At 36.2% G+C, this 20,293-nt stretch overlaps 1 protein-coding gene across 1 annotated transcript in view; it reads right to left on the bottom strand.

The window, feature by feature from the left end:
- Positions 1 to 14,180: 14,180 nt before the first annotated feature.
- Positions 14,181 to 20,293, bottom strand: part of Sod1 (Superoxide dismutase 1) — a 46,003-nt gene continuing 39,890 nt past the window's right edge. Inside the window, exon 5 of the mRNA XM_090404190.1 lies at positions 14,181 to 14,416. Coding sequence (XP_090260316.1) covers positions 14,309 to 14,416 — 108 coding nt within the window. The 3' untranslated portion in view covers positions 14,181 to 14,308. The remainder of the gene's footprint in view (positions 14,417 to 20,293) is intronic.

Genomic DNA, 20,293 nt, shown 5'->3' on the forward strand with positions numbered 1-20,293 from the left:
GAAGCTATAACTGGAAAGGGCAATAATTAAGGTGATGTAAAGAATTATTCATATAGACTGAATTTGAAAAAGTGTGAGGCCATGCAGTGGTATGAAAAAGATAAGCCTTAGATTACATTGTACACACATATAGCCCATAAAAAATGCAGCGATATTGTTACCTTACCTAGGTGCATTCTTTTAGCATGTAGCTACTGCACAAAACTGCATTTTGTATTGACTAAAACCATTATTAACTTGATTATTCTTTTGTTACTCTCTTTTTTTAAAAAAAAAAATAAAAAAAAAATATATATATTTTTTTAGAGGTATAAAGGAACAAACTGATTTTCAGTAGATTCTTTTGAGAGATATCTGTATAAGTAACATGTAGACAGTGCAAAAATATTCAAGATGGATTAATTATATGTGCATTCTAACAGTTCCACGAGAGTTATTCTAATTTTGGACAAACAGGCTGATCTGTTTCTACACATTTCTGAACATTAATCCTACATTTCCTCCAAAAAAGAAACTAATGCTAGCTACAGGATCCTTTGGAATGATGCCAAATTACATCGATGTTGCCCTAAATATGAGCGCATCTTGAGCTTAATGATGGTCTCTGCAAAAAATCTAGGAAATTATTAAGAATTATACTGTTTAATCATAAATTTTTATTATATGTAACAACGTTTTTTTTTTTTTTTTAAGCACATGCACACACTTCAACTGAGTCAAATAGCATTTTTCACCTGGCTGTCTTATGACTACATGCAAGAAAATATTCCATTCTTTTATTTCTAACTGTATTATACTGATGCCACGATATGTGAATCAAAGTCTAATTAATCCATCTTAAATATTTTTCAATTGTGTTTCAAGGAAGTTACTTATACAGTCATGTTAAAAGTTTAATGCAGCAAAACAGTACCAAGAAAGGATTAAAAATATTTAATTCTTCCAATATTTCTTTTCAGTTAGAGACATCAGGGAATGCAATGAAACTTGTAGCACAAAACTAAGCGAAACACATGGATGTAAGACTAGTCCTAACTAGATGGACCTGTTGGTAGTCTAGGATATCAACTGGGATTTTGAAGTATTAAGTGTTTCCCCATATTTTAAGAAGTTTTATGCAGCCATTCAAAATTAGGATGACTTTTAAGAGCAGCAGCAGCAGCAGATTCTAAAAACATTCTAAATTTACTCTGATGGAGTAGTCTTTTTCCAATTGGTTCTGTAAGTCGTATACAGTAGATTCCTTTGTTGATTGGATAGAAAGCTATTCTCTGTGTTTAAGGAACCAATAGCTGTTAAGTGAAAACACGAGTGTTTTTAAATAGTATTCTGTTCATTTGGATTGTTGAAACTTATGTAGTAAACTGTCCTTGTTTTTGGTATTTGCCTTAATAGGAACTGAACATATTTATAGTCAAGTACACTAGTGTCCAAAAGCTAAGGATGAACTACATTTTTACATGGATATAAATTTTGCACAAATTAAATTGCAATACATTTTTGGAAAAGTTACAAATATCCTAAGGGCATAGTTAAGGAATACGGTGCTGACAGAAAACTATACAGAGAGGCATTTCAGCATGGAATATGTCTGAAATGCCTCTCTGTCATGAAACTTTGATGCAGCTCTCACAACTTCGTACCATGCTTAGCACCAAGTGATTCTGGAGTTCGAGGCAAACTGGCCCACTCCTCCTTCAGAGCAAGGATATAAGGCCTTGTTTCCTGAAGAGGAATTTTGAGCAGCAATGCATATCCCTATTGCATCTCAAACATGTTCTATGGGATTCAGAAGTGGGGATCATGCTGGCCACTATTCTGTTAATATCCTTGGGTTTTCAGAACTACATTGTCGTGTGGCATTATCCATAAAAATTCTTTGCCCATAGCATCACAGAACAATTGAACTTCATTGAATATCATTCACTAGTCACTTTTTCCAGCACTTGTAGCTCAGTGCATCCATTAAGTATAATGCCTTCCCACACCATGACCCCAGCACTGCAGTATTTATCCCTTTCAAAAACATTCTCACAATGGTAAGCAGTACCACTTTTATGCCAGCTCCAATGTTGTCTAGAACGAGACTAAAACGACTCATCTGTAAAGAGTACATTAGCCCATTGGTGTCTTGTCCAATTTTTATGGATTCAACACCACTGAAACATGCTCTACAATGAGCTGTGGATAAAGGATGCAGACAATAGGCCATGGGACATATAGGCCTACTTCTCATAGTTTGTCGAGATATCCACATACCTGTGCTTGAATGGAGCAGATTACAAGCTGACCTGCCATGGCACATCAATTACGTTTTGCTGTTATAACCAAAACGTCTTCATGCACCATGGTAGAGCGAGGGCAACCTCTTAGCTAAGGGTCTGGAACTCATTCCATTGGTTTGAAATGCTTCCCAGAGCCATCTTAGCCATCTTAAAGCTTTCCAATAATTCTTCCCCATGATGTTTGAGACATTACAAGACATCAAAGTTTGCAACTTTATTTTTCCTTCACAAAGAGCTTCCTTCAAACACAATTCACTTAGCTCAGCCTTTTATCCTGGTGAGTGCTAGCACATGACCCCTTTGTACATGATTCAAAAATGTGAACGTGTATCCGCTCTCTACATGAAATTGTCAATTATAAAAATTGCCACAAACTGATTAGTTGCAGTTGTAATCTTTAGAAATAGTATTTGTCCTTAGGTTTTGGACACCAGTGTGTGTGTATACAGTCTGGTCTCTTTTTTATGCGGTAGATATTTTCCACAGAAAATCACATAAAAAAATCGCACAAAAAGACCTAACATGTTGAAAAATTAGGGATGCATTTCATAATTTTCTAAAACCGAAGCAATGAATTAAAATAAACCTAAAATCGCATTAAATAAGTTTATAAAAATTCAGGAAAATAAGAATGCCTAACTTTGTTTTAAAGCTTTATTCATTTAATTTTATTGAAAAGTAAATTTTTTTTTTTTACATTTTTTTCATCAGAATTATTATCACTATTAGATTATATTTGGCAACATTTGCGAACTGGTGCGAAATCGTTTTCATCACCATAAGAGATAGTCAGCGCATCAGATCTGTATGGTTAAGGCAATGGTTCTTCACAAACAGAATTAGCTTCACCCTCGTTCTGTGCTGATTTTTTTCTTCTGACATATTACACTGATAATGTAATCGGTGATTAAACTTTGCAATGATGATTTTACTAATTTTTTATACAGCTCGCGATATCCAGACATACAGTTCAGCTCACATTGGAATTTAAAGGCTCGTTCAGAATTTGTGTCATTAACAAGAAAATGATTTTTGTCAAGACCTCAAATTACATTTACAGTGAGGGGGACAGGTTTTTCTTCTGCTTCACTATCGTTTTCTGGATCTTCGATATCTAAAGTTAATCTATATCCAATACGTTCATAGTCACTTAAGGCATTATCCACAAGCAATTCGTCTACATTATTCTGGCTAAATGTATCAAAAAACCTTCAATTTCATGTGCCAAAGTAATGATTTCAGCTGATAATGTAGATGTTTGAATGGTTGCACTGTTTGCAACACATCCAGGCCAAGCTGCTTTCCAGCAGGCATTTAAAGTTTGTGGTCTTATTTCAGTGATAGGCAGATGCAACATGATTTAAGCAGTCCAAAATATAAAATTTTTATATTTTGGATTGTTAATGATTCATTTTCTATTTTATCCAATATAAATTGAAAAGTGTGCTTAACGTAATATTTTTTTAAAGTAGCAATTATGCCTTGATCTAGTGGTTGAATAATGCTTGTATTGGGTGGAAAAAAACACTACCTGCACATGTGGATGTTCTTAAATGCGGATGACTTGATGCATTGTCAACAATTAATAAAACTTTAAAATTTAGAGGTTATTTTTTGCTTCTGGTACAAAGCAATTATTGAACCATTCAGTAAATAGATCTTTGCCTTTTAGAGCACATGGTCTTAGAGACCATGTGCTCTAAGACCATGTGATCCTTTGCTAGCTGAAAAGGATCTTAGTCTAAGACTAAGATCCTTTGCTAGCTGAAAATTCTTTATCAGCCTGGGAAGCAGAAGTAGATGATTCCAATTGCTTCATCTGGTCATAAAACCGAAGAGCTTTTTGTTTAATTAAATAATCTCTTATAGGAATTCTTCAATCCAAATTACGAGTGCTTGTTCTGTTTTTTCTAATAAAGCATCTCTTGAGTATGATAATTTGGCACTTAGTTTTGTACCAGAAATGACAGATTTTTTATTGCGACTTCATTCTTTTTAATTGCTCTTATAGTAGATTCGCCTAAATTAAAATGTTTACCAATCGCCATAGATCCCTCTGCTTTTGCTAAGAGATTTAAAATTGTATTTTTCATTTCCAAAGAAAGAAATTGCTTTTCCTCCTCCATTGGGCCAAATTAAATCTTTAAAATAAAAATTAGCAAAATTTAGACTTACGATAATGAAAAGAAACATGCAAAATTAAACTTTACAGACACTCACTACTTGCACGTTATGAGAATGTGCTGCAACACGCTGTTCATTATGTACAACGGTGCATAAATTTTGAAGTTATGCACCGCATAAAAAAGAGACCCGAGTGTGTGTATATACTGGGTGATTATGAAATAACGTGTTCAGAGCCCTCTAGCAAGTAATGTATTGGACGAAACACTAATATTTGGTAGACGTACACGGTGGAACATGGGGATTCGATTTAACGAAAAAAATAGTACCAAAAGTCGTCAACAGGGGAAATTTTGGCGCTGTTTACTGAGTAAAATGCATTAATTTGCATTATCGTGTTTCTTGTGAGCGATTATGCAATAAAAGGAAAGCCTGTGAGATTTCTTATCATTCGTAGACTGAACTGCTTTTCAATGCCTCTTACCTTACGTGAGCATGCTTTGTTAGTCAAACTCTATTATCAGCAGAACAATAATGCCAGTGCTTGTCTTCGTGATTTTCAGCGTATGAAAAATTTACAAAAAAAGGACAATTAGCATAAACTTACGAAAACTGATTCGGCGATTTGAAACTACTGGAACTCTAGCAGTGCAGGGGATGCAAACCAATCAATCACCAACAAGTTGCAACTGCTATTGTGGAACAGGAGATAGCGAATATGCAGGGTACGAGCAATATCCCAGCAAACGGATATCACATACACAACAGTGCGGAAAATCCTACATCAGATGTTGAAATTTTACCCCTATAAAATCAGTCACGTTCAAGGATTGCATCCTGGTGATGCAACCACACGAATCGACTTATCTTTGAGATTCTTAGCACACGTGGAAGTGGATGATGCATGGCCGTGGCAGATTTTATGGAGTGACGAAGCGCACTTTTATTTGAACGGCGATATTAACACATGCAACTTTTGCATTTGGGCTGCAACTAATCCGCACGCGTATCTGCAGATGCCTATCCACTCGCCCAAAGTCAGTGTGGTGCGGATTTACGGCATCTTTTATCATCGGTCCATACTTTTAAGAGGAAAATCGCCAAAATGGACCAGTGACCTGTTCCGTCAATGCTAACAGGTATGTCAATATGCTACAGAACTTTGTGGTTCCACAACTGCAGCAAAGAGGATGTCTCGATTCGACCATATTCGTGTAGAATGGTGCACCACCCCACATCAGACTTCAGGTACAGAGTGTTTTGCGACATTTCTCTGACAGAAGAATCATTTGTCGTGCATTTCCCATGCCATGGCCACCAAGATCACCTGATCTCAATCCTTGACTTTTGGCTTTCTTAAAAGCATTGTGCATCAAGGACATGTACCTGATATTCCAACTTTGAAAGATTGAATAACATTACATGAGGCAAATCAATTCTGATATGTTGTAAGCCACTGTGGAAAATGTCATGCACCATGTGCAGTTCCAGGAACATCAGAATGGTGGTCATATTGAACCTCATTTGTAATTAACAATAAACGTCATGAAATTGATGTATGCTCTCTCTCATTTTCTATTTAGTCATACCTACTAAAATTAATTTTGCAGCACCAAAATTTCCCCTGTTGGCAACTTTTGGTACTATTTTTTCCCCATTAAATCGAATCCCCATGTTCCACTGTGTACATCTACTGAATATTGGCGTTTCATTCAATGCTAACGGGTACAGCAAAAATGTCAAGTGTTCAGAGCCCTCTAGTGAGGGCTCTGAACACTTGATGTTATTTTATAATCACCTGGTGTGTGTGTGTGTGTGTATATATATAGGTAAGCATATGGACTCTGTTTCTAGACATGTTAAATATTATTTAATGATTTAATTCCGAGATAATAGAGAAACAAGTAAATTTAATATAACCACACTAGTTTTGTCTGAATGTAGACCTCGTCTGGTGCAATGACATTAAAAGCACATAACACTAAAAAAAAGATAAAGTTTACTGCTGAACTTGAAGAAATGGTTCTGCCCTATCTAAACTTACCAGGTTGTTTGATTCTTTAAAAATCTCAATCTTCAGAAAAACCCATACACAGATACTTGCATGCATCTTCTCACTACTATCCAGTTCAAAAATTAGGCATCATATTCACACTCGCTCATCGTGCCAGGTCCATATTGTCAGACGAAGAAAAGCTCAAAAATGAACTGAAACATCTTAAAAGGACCTTCACAAATAATGGTTACTCTTCCAAAAGTATTAATAAACTACTATACCGTCATCAAAACGCTGTTGAGGCTTCGATCAACCCCACAGCTTACATCAAGTTCTCTCACCCCTAAACTGGCAAGAATTTAAGAAGTTCAATATAAAAACGTGTTTCTCCACTCTACCTAAACTCCAGTAAATTCTAAGCCACCCCAAAAAAAATCTTCAGTTTCCAGGTGTCTACAGAATCATATGCAATTGTGGGAAACCATATTACAGCCAAACTGAAAAGTCTATGTCTTGAAGAACACCAGAGACATCTCATACAATAGAACCAGAGCCCTCTCCAGCCACTTCTTGTTCTCAGTTAACTCCACTGATGAAGGCTGCCAACATCAAATAGATTGGAATTCAACATTCATAAATGTTGCAATGAATTAGAACGTCGTATCCTGGAATCAAAAGCAATAATCCTCGACTCTTCCCACACGAACAGCAATCTCAGTTATAGCTCTGCTATTCGGTACTGGCAAACTCATGAAATTTTACTCTCATGTATTTAACAATAGAACTGTAGTTCGGACTCCAATTCAAACTTAGTTTTTAATGCTCTGTTGTAATGTTTTTTGTCTTTTATTTGCTTTTTATGTTATTGCACCAAACGAAGTCGACATTCTGACGAAACTAGTGGTGTGGTTATATTAAATTTACTTGTTTCTCTATCTCGGAATTAAGTCATTAAATAATATTTAATGCATACATACACAGGTAGTTCACTTTACGAATTTTTTTTATTTTAAATTGTGTTTGGCGAGGCAATTAGGGGCGTGTACGGGGAATTACACAGTATATGACGTAATGATCAATTAGAATAAGCCTTGGCAATGTGTTATTTGTAGTTTTCTTCAATTGCACCCGATTTTTTATTTTGTTTTCTTTTTGACTATAACCCTTTCACTTTTCCAACGATGTCAAAAAGAAGCAGCAGTGCAAAACCAGAAAATGAGCAAAAGAAACAAAGAAAAGCAAAATTTTTTCTAATTACATTAGAGAAAAAAATAATTATTGCCCTTTATGCCAAAAAGGGCTTTAACAGTGCCTGTTTTCTGAAAAAGAAACCTTATAAAGTTTCTGAAAAAACTAAAAGGAATATGGCATAAACTTTGTCCTCAGTTTAATGATAATTTCAAAGGCTTTGAAGACCCAACAAATATTTTGAATTCTGAAACTCAAGCGATCCTAGGTATGGCTAAACGAGTTGCAAATGGAAGTTTCGGAAGGTAATGTTGATGAGCTTCTTCAATCTCACACTATGGAACTCTCACCCAATGATCTCCTTGAATTAGAGGAACAAGAAAGGAATGAAGAAAAAGACAAGATAACGAATATGAAGCTCCAACTCTGTTAAAAAGGCCTAGAAGAAGCATTAACTTCTTGAAAAAGATCAAGCAATCTGAATCACAAGATTCAGACTTTGAACGATTTAGTAAATTTGCCCGTTAAATGAATGCTTCTGCTTGTTATCGCTAATTTAAACGAAAATAAGCGAAAGTCAATGAAGCAGATGACACTTGACTTTCTTTGAAAAAAAAAAAAAAAGATGCAAACCTTCCTGATATATCAGGAAGCTTTGGTGCATCATCAACAGCTGCCGATTAACCCAGTGATATAGAAATGAGCTTATTTTTCTTTCAAAGAATCTTTAATTTAAAATTTTTGATGTTATTTTTTAAACTTAAATCTTTGGCCAGTAAAGTCATTTATCATTTAATATGTTCCTTCTTAGGAACAAACTCTCGCTTATAGCATTATTTCTAAGGCAAATAAACTCCTGCTTTACGAACGGTTGCCATGTACCAATTAATTTCTAAAAGCAGGAACTAGCTGTATATAATATATATATATATATATATATATTGAAGGTACAGGTATGCCGCAGTTAAACATGACGTTAGGTTCTAAACCACCTTCGTATACTGAATTACTACCTCTTCCCCATCCCAACAGTTGTATATACCTACAATTGTTTTTAAGCAGTCATATGTACATAAAACATTTTATGGAACCAAAAAAATGCAGAATAATTTTTGTAAATGAAAGTTTGTCTAAACAGACTGACTTAAGCGAACATCACCCAGTTTGGTCATTAGTCTACACCAGTGTTTCCCAACGTTTTTTGGATCATGCCCCACCTCTAGCATAATAGCAAAGTTCTGAAAAAGTATAATATAAATATGTACTTCAAATAAAAAAGGAACATAGGTAAAACTGTTTTTAATTTGACTTTCTTCAATGAATATAAATTTTATATTACACTTTGTATATTATAAAACATAAATCGAACTGAACTTGGGAAAATAAAATCCAAGTTAATGCAATCCTTGAGCATCATGTCTGCTGTAAAGAGTTTTTTTTTTTTTATTTGAGGTACTAATTTAGTCATTTTCAATCTCAAATCTCCATGGTTTGTGATATCCAGATTTCTTTTTTTCAGTAGCAAGTCACTCACAGCACTAAAGCCACATTCAACTAAATATGACAACAGGAAGGGCAATTAGCTTATACTTATATTTTTTTTTGTAAAACTAGTTGAATTTTTGTATTTTGTTTCTGTCTCGCCAGAAAGCCATGCCATTGTTCCTTTTATTATTATTGTTCCGGGAAACTCCAAGGAGTCGACAGACTCATCGAGGGAGGCCCTCACATCATGTCTGGAATAACTATTCAACATTCACACAGTATCTATCATATCTTGCCTTGAACTCATTCACGGTCGTAGCACCCACAACAGACTCTGGAAGCTTATTCCACTCATTCACCACTCTCCAAGTAAAAAACCTAGCTCTAACACCCTTGTCAACCACGCTCTTGCCCAGCTTCCATGCATGGCCCCTAGTCCACCCACCACCAGTCATATTTTCAAAAATATCTTCTGGATCAATCTTATAAAAACCCTTCAGTAATTTGAATGTCTCAATCATATCACCCCTCCTTCGCCTATCGTCCAATTTCTGCAACCCACAAATCCTCAACCTATTCTCATAAGGTTCATTCCACAGACCTGCTATCATCTTGGTCACTCGTCTCTGGACCCTCTCCACTTCCTCCCCATCACGAAGAAACCCTGGTGCCCATAACTGGGTACAGAAGTCCAGATGGGGTCTTATCAAGGCTCGATACAGAGGAACAACAACTTGCTTCTCTCTGCATGTTAAAGTATTTTTCATAAGCCAAGTGATTTGGTGAGCTGTTTTAGTTACTTTTGCAATGTGCCCCTCTAAACTTCAACTCCCTGTCCACCTGGCCTCATCAATCTCCTGGAGTACGGTTCCACCTATGCGATATACTGCTGCTATTCTTTTCACCCCAAAGTGCATAACCTTACACTTTGCCACATTAAATTGACATCCATTTTTCCTAGCCCAGTCCTCCAAAGTATCCAAATCATCCTGTAAAATTTTGACATCCTGTGCACTCACAATTGCTCTACCCAACTTTGCATCATTAGCAAACAAGTGAACACTTCCTCTCAAATCCTTTCCAATATCATTGATGAACAAATTGAAAAGCAGTGGTCCAAGAACAGAGCCCTGTGGCACTCCACTAGTCACAAGACGTCTTTTAGACTCCACTCCTGAATAAACCACTCTCTGGTATCTCTCATTCAACCACCCTCCTATCCATCTCACCAACCCTATATCTATCCCCATCTGCTCCAGTTTACTGATTAGGGTTCCATGTGGTATCCTATCAAAGGCCTTGGCAAGGTCCAGTAGTATCACTGTAAACCCATTACCACTATCCAGTTCAGCCGTCACTGTGTTATAAAACTTGAGCAAGTTACTGAGGCATGATCTACCCTTCACAAAACCATGTTGTCCCTCATACAATATCCCATTTTCATCTATCCAATCCTGTATTCTTTTCTTGACTAATTTCTCTAAGACCTTGACAATGATTCCTGATATGCTAATCGGTCAGTAATTTACAACAGCAGTCTTGGAACCACCTTTATGCAGTGGAACTATTTTCCCCTCTTTCCACCCACTCGGGACTAACCCAGAGCCGAGACTCAAATTAAACAAAATGGTCAAGGGTACTGACAATTCTTTAGCTGCTTCTCGTACAACACGAGCTGGTATACCATCCAATCCCACAGATGTATTGAGGTTATGCAATAGACTACTCGCCTCCACTTCATTCACCACAATTCCCATATAATCTACTGGTTTATTCGTTTCTGCAATGTCACCACCTGGATGATATATTCTTGCAAAGTGCTCACTCAGTAACTCAACTATCTCAACTGATTCAGTTACCTCCCTACCATCGGCATTCTTTAAAATCATTCTGCCATGTACATTTTTCCTTTTACTTGCTACATATCTAAAAAACTGTTTAGGATTCTCTTTAGCCTGCATGGCCAATGTTCTTTCGTAATCTTTTTTGCTTTTCTTACCACACTTGTCACCTTCTGGCCTGCGCTTTATACCATTCATGTGCCTGCTGGTCACCTTTCTCCTTAAATTCCCTCTATAGTTGTTTCTTTTTTTGCAGCTCACGCTTAATGGTGTTATTCATCCATTTAACCCCTACTTGATTTATTATTCGGACTCTAGGTATACAGTCAGCCATTGCTTCATGCAAGCACTTCTAGTCCTTGCAGTTGTACATGCCATGGCACTGAACCAATCAAACTCCTAAGTTTGTCATACTTTCCAGCCCGATAATTCCACATGTACCGTCTTAATTGAAAATTCTACACCTTTAGCCACCTCCCAAGTCAAGACCCTATGATCACTCTCACCAATTGGTGGCAATATGGTCATATTTGTTACAGCCAAATCCTCAGATGTAATTACTAGGTCAAGCACTCTCTGACCCCTAGTATTTTCCATTGCATGCTGTCGCAGATAGTTATTCCTTAATAACCGCCTAAAATCCAATTCCTTCCTCCCGTGTGTCCTCTCCTCACTCCAATCAATGCGACCATAGTTGAAATCTCCCATAATAATCACCCTCCTTCCACTCATTTCTTCTATTTGCTTGTGCATACTGTCACCACCATCTTTTCCATCACCTGGTCTATAGCAGCACCCAATTGTATATTTAGTTCTGCTAGCCACAATCTCACACCAAATGGCCTCAAATGTGCTCTTTTCTCTATCCTGCAATTCAACTTCTATTCTCCTTGGCTGTAGCTCATCAGCTATCATCAACAATACTCCTCCCCCCATTTTATTCTCTCTGTCATTCCTGAACACACTATACCCATCACATTCATTCCCACTGGCTATATCATCTACAGTCAGCCATGTCTCACTAATACCAATAACCTGTGGTCTGGAAGTGCCAACCATGGCCAAAAACTCTTCCTTCTTGTTCCTAATACTCCTAGTATTAGTGTACATGAATTTAAGACCCACGTTAGCCCCAACCCTACCTTGATGCCTTATATTAACTATCCCACTCTGGTCTGTTTTCCTTATTTGTTCTAGCATATTATATTCATTCTTACATTCAACTGCCTCCCTAAGGACTGCATATCTACTCCCCCCCCCCCAACAAATCTAGTTTCCCTGAATTTGCACATTCACTACATTCAGCAACACTTTCTCAAGTCTTCTTACACCGTAACCATTCAAATGCAAGCCATCTATCTTATACAGATCCTTTTGCCCATCAAACTCACTCCACATGTCCACAAATTCCACACCACTCGTCATACATAACCCACGCTTAAAGTCATTTGCAATTATGGCCCTCCTTTTAAACATTTCACTGTCATACTGTGGCAAAAGACTAATCATTCTAACTCTCTCACTCTTTTCTTTTGCTATCTCAAACAATTCATTTAGGTCTTCTATCATTTCCATTTTATCTCCTTTCAAATCATTCGTACCTGCCACAACAATCATTTCTTTCACCCTTTCCTTTTGCTCTCTAATAGACTCAGTTACATCCTTTATGGTCGCACCAGGTTGGTACGGTTTTGTCAAATCCTCTACTAACACACCTTGCACTAACGAGTCTCCATACAGCACTCTATCCTTCATTTTGTTCATGTTCACATTCATACGTCTATTTTTCCTGACATACCTTTTATTATTGGTTGGTTCATTCAGTCTACTTTTATTCATGCACTCTAGCTGCTGTTTTGCCCTTTCTATTGCACCATTCAACAACGTGATCTCACTCAATGCATCTATCTCATCTTTTTTATTCTCTGAGAAATCATTCATACTATCATTCACACTCTCACAATTCTCATGTACACCCTTGCCGTTTCTTGTCATATCCCTATTTTCTTCATTCTGAAGTTTGACAAAAATATCACACTCACGATCCGAAATACATTTCAATTCCTTATTCTCCCTACGTTTTCTACACACATTCAATCCTTTATTATCTTCTAACCACACTCCACAAAGCGTACATTTCACAGCTAGTACGCCGACTCATTTCTTTTATACTACCGTTCTTTGATAAAGATGGCGAACCATCCATTACTGGCCGCCAATTTCCTTCGTACAGGTGCCATACTTATTTGCAACGTGTTTTATCAAATTATAGGTTAAAACACACAAACAGACGCACTAAAATACGCAAGACAAACAAAACTATGCAATATTAAGTAATTTTATTAACGATAACTGAAAATACTACTTATTATATCTTGCACGAACACTGTTGAATTATGTTGAATAAAGTTCTAATACTCATCATTTTGCTTTTCTGAGAGTTCTTGATACTGTATTTATGTTGACTGCTGTGCCAGTGATGTCAGCTTTTTTTTCCTCAGAAAGTCAGGGTTGCAACATCGACAATGGTGAGTTTTGAGTATATCAGTGACGAATGCAACATTTTCTAATTGCCCTCCAAAATATTCAGATTCCCCCCATGGGGCGTACGCCCCACGTTGGGAAACACTGGTCTACACCATTACAAATGTTTCCATTTTGGCAATAAGATTGTCATGTTTACAAATAGCTGTTTTACTAACTGTTGTACCACTTTTCACTTCACTAAGAGGTTTATTTTTGTAACATTACAGTAAATTTAGTCTGCAGCCTATCAGTGTTCACTGCATCATTGTCACTAAATTTAATAGGTTTACACTTCATTGGAATAACATCAGCACCCTTTCTTTGAATTTTCTGCCATTATTAACAAATTAAAAGTTATCAACAGTTTATAATTCACACTAAAACACAGATGAAGTGATCGAATGGCAACCTTTTTGTCCACAAAAACTGCACGTTTGTTAATTCACAGAAACATCAGTTCCATGAAAGCATCGTATGAGCAAATGCATTGTAAGTCTGAAAAACTATTCTGGATGTCACAACTAATTGCTATGAACTTTTTTTTTTTTTTTTTGAACTATGTGAATAAATTCACAAGATGCATTTCTGCTTTCTATTGAAGATAACAGTGGTGCAACTATGTTATGTATACATCATCTCAGATGATTATCATAAATTTTCAAAATATCACTTTTATTTAAAATTTTGGCAAATTTTTTTTTGTTGTTGTTAAATTGTTTGATATAAATTAACAAATAAAATTAAAATTCATTTATTTTTTAATCTGCTTACATTATATATTGCATTATGAGTATAAACATCTCTTTATTACACTTGAAAGATTGCATTATAAGAGCCATTTTTTTTTTTACCCATAGCAAAAATTATTTAGCAATTCCAATTACTCCACAAGCAAGTCTCCCACCAGCATTTCCTGTAGTTTTGCTTAATTCATGTCCTCCTTTTCCAAGATCATCAGGATCAGCATGAACCTAGAAAATTTATCAGTTACTTGAATAAGAAATTTAAAACTAAAGAAATGTTTGACAAAGTTTTTTTTTCAGATATTATAATACTTTGTATTTTTACAGTCCCCCCACCTCCTTACTCAAAAGAAGGCAATGCCTTTCAAGAAGACATTTAACATGCTTTTTAAATATAGTACATTACAGGAGCACAATTTTGAACGTTTTGTTTTATCAAAAGGATATGATTTCGCTGTTACGCCGAATAAGGTGCCAATTATGGATTTTTTTCATAACATAGACAGGGGTATTCGATCCTTATCCAAAAACAGCCAACAGATTACGTTTTGAATGTGCACAAATTCTTTTTCATGCCAAGCCTCCTCGTCCTAATCTTTTTTACTCTGAGTTTAAAGCATTGAAATCACCGAAGAATAACAATAATTTAATAATTACGAAAACTGATAAGGGGAAGGCTGTAGCGATTCAAGATAGGAAGGAATATGAGAGAAAAATGTCTCTTTTACTTCGCGATTATTCAACTTATAGGCCTCTTACATCGGATCCTACCCGGAGTCAATTGAAGAGACTTAATTCTCTTATAGATAATGTATCTACAATGAATGAAGATCAAAAGAAAAAACTTAAAACCTTCTTCGGTCGTCCACCTAGATTGTATGGTCTTCCAAAAGTTCATAAACCAGGCATTCCGTAGACCAGTCGTAGATTGTATAGGTTGCCCCACTTACAAAATCTCAAAATTTTTATCAAATTTACTCTCCTCTTCAACTAGAAGAACTGATACTTATATAAAAAATACTTTGGATTTCAAAAATAAAATTTCAGATCTTCATTTGGACGTGTCTGATATCATGATCAGTTTAGATGTTTCTTTATTTACAAATGTGCCTCTTTGGGAAAGTATTGAATTACTACAACAGGAATTTCCTTCAGACATTGTAAACGTATTTGATTTTGTAATAAATTCTGGTTATTTTTCCTTTAAAAATAAGTTGTATCAACAAATTGAAGGAACAGCAATGGGTAATCCTCTTTCTCCTGCTATCTCCAATTTCTTTATGGAACATTTTGAACAACATATCTTTGACAATATTTCTCCCAGACCTACTCAATGGTTCAGATATGTCGATGACATTTTTGCTGTATGGAATGGCTCTTCTGATGAACTTCAACAATTTCTCACTAAGATAAACGCATTTCATCTTAGGATCAAGTTTACCCTAGAAGTAGAATCAAATAAGCAGTTAGCCTTTTTAGATCTTCTAATTCTTCGCTAACCAGATGGTAACCTACATTTCTCAGTTTATAGAAAGAAGACTCATACAGGCCATTATATCCATGCGGAATCTCATCACCATCCCAGTCAAAAGGCAGGAACTATTAAAACTCTGGTTCATCGGGCCCACTCCTTTTGTTCTACACACGATCTTTTACAGAAAGAACTACAATATATAACTTCTTCCTTTCTATCTAATGGTTATAAGAATTGCTTCATTAAAAGAACTTTGAGTAGTTTTAATGTCTTCCTCTTCAAATACAGAGGAAATAACGCGCATTACTATCCCTTATGTATAAGGCATCAGTGAACGTATAGCAAAAGTTTTAAAACCACTGTTGCCTTTCGACCGTTTAGAAAAATCTCCACCTTTCTCACTTCTCCTAAGGACAATCTTCCACATCTTAATCATCCAGGTGTCTACCAGATTCCATGCTCTTGTGGATTATCTTATTTCGGACAAACAGGAAGATCTGCCTCTATTCGGCTAGAAGAACACCAATCTTATATTGAATACTTTAAACCTGAAAAGTCTGGACTTTCTAAACATGCCATCTTCACTAGACACAGAGTTCATTGGAGAAAGACAAGAGTTCTTCACAAAAGTCAGTTTCTCATGGAACGCCTTTATAAAGAAACATGTGAAACTCTACTTCATTCTCCTAACTTAAATGGATCCGACGGCTTACGTCTATCCCTTTATGGGAGATAGTACTTTACAAATCAGCTAATCTTTCCTAACTTTTTATTGTATTAATTTTTTTTTTTTTTTTTTTTTTTAGGAAAGTTATTGACCTTTTTAGTTATCTTACACCAGCTACTTAGGTGGCGCTTTTTGGAATTGTCAGTTAGTGTTTAATTTTTGAGCTTAACGTACTGAAGATGCCTGTGACACACAGGCGAAAATTATATTATTAAATAATCTTTCTACGTGAGTTTTTTCCATTATTTATTTTATAGTGATAAAGGTGATTAGACAAGATCAAATGTGGTGGAAAATTCACAACCAACAAGTGGCTTGGTTAGCACTGGTTATAGACCTAAAAATGAACTGATTTTATTTACAAATGCCAGAAGTATTAGAAATAAGGGAGATAAAATGATATAAATTAAAGATACCAAGAAATTATATATATTTTCTTTAATCCTTTATCCAAGTGTAAGCAAACAAAGTTTGCACCTGAAGTATTTTCAAGACTAGGAAAACTCTTATATAGAAGCTGGTGACTTCTCATCACTTGCCTTAGTATCCCATAATGCAAAGCACATATCCTTATGGATATGTATATGGAAGATGAAATGGTTTCACTGAGTTTATTCATCCCAAAATTGTTAGAATAAGTGAAACATGGTTGAATGAAGATGATATCCTAACAGGAATAGAAACGGAATACAGTAATTTTTGTGAGGATAGAGAGGACAAGAAGGGGAGGGGGTGCTGTTGATAGTATGGGAATTATATCTGCATAAGGTCGCCATGAATGAGGGAAATAGTGGCAATGGTCATGGGGCAGTGTGGTATAAAGTGGAGGTTGACAGATAAACATTTAGTTGGATGTTGCTATAAGAAAGGAAATGTATAAACTTGGATTCGTGAACAGAGGAAGGGTAATTATTATGGGTGATTTTAATTATGGCAGTATAGATTGGAATGAAGAGATACATTTGGGAATAAGGAAAATGAATTTCTTGAGAGATAACTATCTCAGGCAGCATAAAAAGGAGGGCATGTGAAAACAGAGTTTTAGATTTGATCGTTTCATCAGAGGATGTAATTGTGAGTGGGTTTTGCACTTTCCTCCAGTTGATGGATGAAAGTGATCACCTGGGTTGTGACTAGCCATATGCAGACGTCTATGAGGAAAGGATATATGTAGAAGTACAAGGCTGGTGATTGTGATAAGCTTAGAAGACAGTTTAGACTATATAGTATGTACTCTAAACTTCATTCCATACTATATTTATTTAGTATGGAATGAAGAGTTGAGCAGTCAAGAAATAAATGCTGCATAGGAACTGACAAAGAAATACATGATAGCATCAATGTGTGAATGTATTCATAAGGTAGGTGTAAAATGGATGAATAATCAGTTACATGAAGAGTATAAAGAACAAGCCAGGAGAATGATACAGTATGAGCAGAAATTAACAAATCGGGTGAAGAAAAACCCTAAGTTTTTAGATATGTTGGAAGTTTATTTTGCACTTGGTTAGACTACAATAAATTTAGTTTAATCCCTTATCCAAGTGTGAGCAAACAAAGTTTGCACCTGTAAATATCTTCAGGACTGAGGCAAGGTGGTGAATCTGTTGGCAACTTGTAACAAAGGTGGGCCAAGCTCATCACTCCTTGTCTCAGTATCTCCCACCATGCAAAGCACATCTCCTTGCAAAGATGTATAATGCTATGGAATAAGGGAAGGTCAAAGGGGCACTACCCAGACCGATTTTGACCTTTGAGGTCTCGTCAGTGGGAGGCGGTTGGCAACTCGTATAGGTAAATGACCTCTCCATTGCTTCTGCCATAGTATCACCACTTCTGGGTCTGCCTCCCACTGATGAGACCTCAATAAAGGTTGAAACCGGTCTGGGTAGTGGTCCTTCCCTTAATGCATAGCATTATACATGTCTGCAAGGAGATGTGCTTTGCATGGTGGGAGATACTGAGACAAGGAGTGATGAGAGCTTGGTCCACCTTTGCTACAAGTTGCCAACAGATGCACCACCTTGCCTCAGTGCTGAAGATATTTTCAGGTGCAAACTTTGTTTGCTCACACTTGGATAAAGGATTAAACTAAATTTATTTTTAGATATGTGGCAAGTAGAAGGATTATGATATGTTAATGAATGAAAATGGTAGAATAATAACTACTGCAGAAAACATTGTTGAAGTATTTGGTGATCAATTTATAACAGTGTTTCATCCTCATCAGGGTAAAATCATGAGAAACGTGTAGAGAACATAGATCACTTAGCTGTGAATGAGCATGAGGTATTTGAGGAAATAACCTTGATATCCATAAGGCAATAGGATTTGATGATACATCACATATCTTAAGGGAATAATGTTCCAGGAAATTGGCAGTGGGATAGGCATGTCTGTTTAATAAGTCTTACAACAGCACAGGTTCCAAGGAAGTGGAAAAAAGGTAAAATTGTTCCACTGCATAAATATGGTGATAAAGCTGTGGCTACAAATTATAGACCAGTGTGTGTGTATGTATCTAGAGTTGTGGTAAGGTACTAGAGAAATTGAAAAGTAGGATACAGAAATGGGTTAATAAGAACAGTATTTTCTGTGGTTATCAGCGTGGGTTTATTAAAGGGAGATCATGTTTCACTAACTTACAAGAGTTGTTTGAAAAGTCTGGTAAATTTTCAACAGACAGTGACACAGTTCGTTCGTTCATTCATACCAGTGTTGGCACGTATCATCTTTTTCATGATCCCTGGCAAAATTTTAGCCACGTGCGATGCGTATTTCTCGTTTGGCAAACATTTAAAATGACAGTGTTCGCATTTTTCATAAAAATGGAGAAAAACAAGTTTCGTGCAGTGATAACACTTTTATTTGAAGAAGTGGATGGCATGCAGATCAAAGCCGAGTTAGATGCAGTTCATGGGGACTCTGCACCAGCATTAAAGACTATTTATTTTTCAATAAATGAGTTTAAACGTGGTCATAAGTCAATTGAAGATGAAGCACGCTCCAGATGCCTGACTGAGGTCACCATGAAGGATATGATTGACAAAATCCATCTTATCATGATGGAAGACCGCCATGTGAAAGTGCATTAGCTTGCTGAGATTGTAGGCATCTCAACTGAACTGGTGTATGATATCCTGGATGAAAAATTGCACATGAAAAAGCTGTGTGTGCGCGATTGTTGATTGTCAATCAAAAACGCATGTGAAAAGACATTTCAACACAGTGTTTGGCGATGTTTAATCACAATTTGCAGGATTTTTTGCATTGATTCATGACTGTAGACGAAACTTAGCTCCACCACCACTATACACCTGAGTCCAAGCAGCAGTCAAAATAGTGGACAATGCCTGGTGAAAAAGAACCAAAAAAACGAAGACAGTGTTGTCAGCTGGGAAGGTGATGGCTACTGTTTTTTGGGATTCCCAAGGAATTATCATGATAGGCTATTTGGAAAAGGGTAAAAACAATAACAGTAGTCTATTATGTGTCATTGTTGGACTATTTAAAAGAACTGAAGAAAAAACAGCTGAGATTGGCACACAAAAAAAGTGCTCTTTCATTAGGACAATGCACCGTCCCACACATCTGCTGTCACAATGGCAAAATTGCACAAATTGAGGTTCGAATTGGTTCCACACCCCACTGGACTTGACCCCGTGTGACTTCTTATTCCCAAATTTAAAAATTTGGCTCAGTGGGAAAAAAGTGTCTTCAATCAAGGCTGTCAATGACTATTTTGCACAATTTGACAAGTCCTACTTTTTAGAGATGAAAAAATTGGAAACTCACTGGACTGAATGTGTAGTCCTTGATGGAGACTATGTGTTGAGAAATAAAGGCGATTTTTTCCAAAAAAAAATGTGTAACATTTTTTTTTACTGAACTTTTCAAACAACCC

This window comes from Typopeltis vanoorti, chromosome 14, assembly GCF_054136105.1.
Source record: "Typopeltis vanoorti isolate ZY-2024b chromosome 14, IOZ_Tvanoo_1.0, whole genome shotgun sequence".
NCBI classification, from domain to species: Eukaryota; Metazoa; Arthropoda; class Arachnida; order Uropygi; family Thelyphonidae; genus Typopeltis; species Typopeltis vanoorti.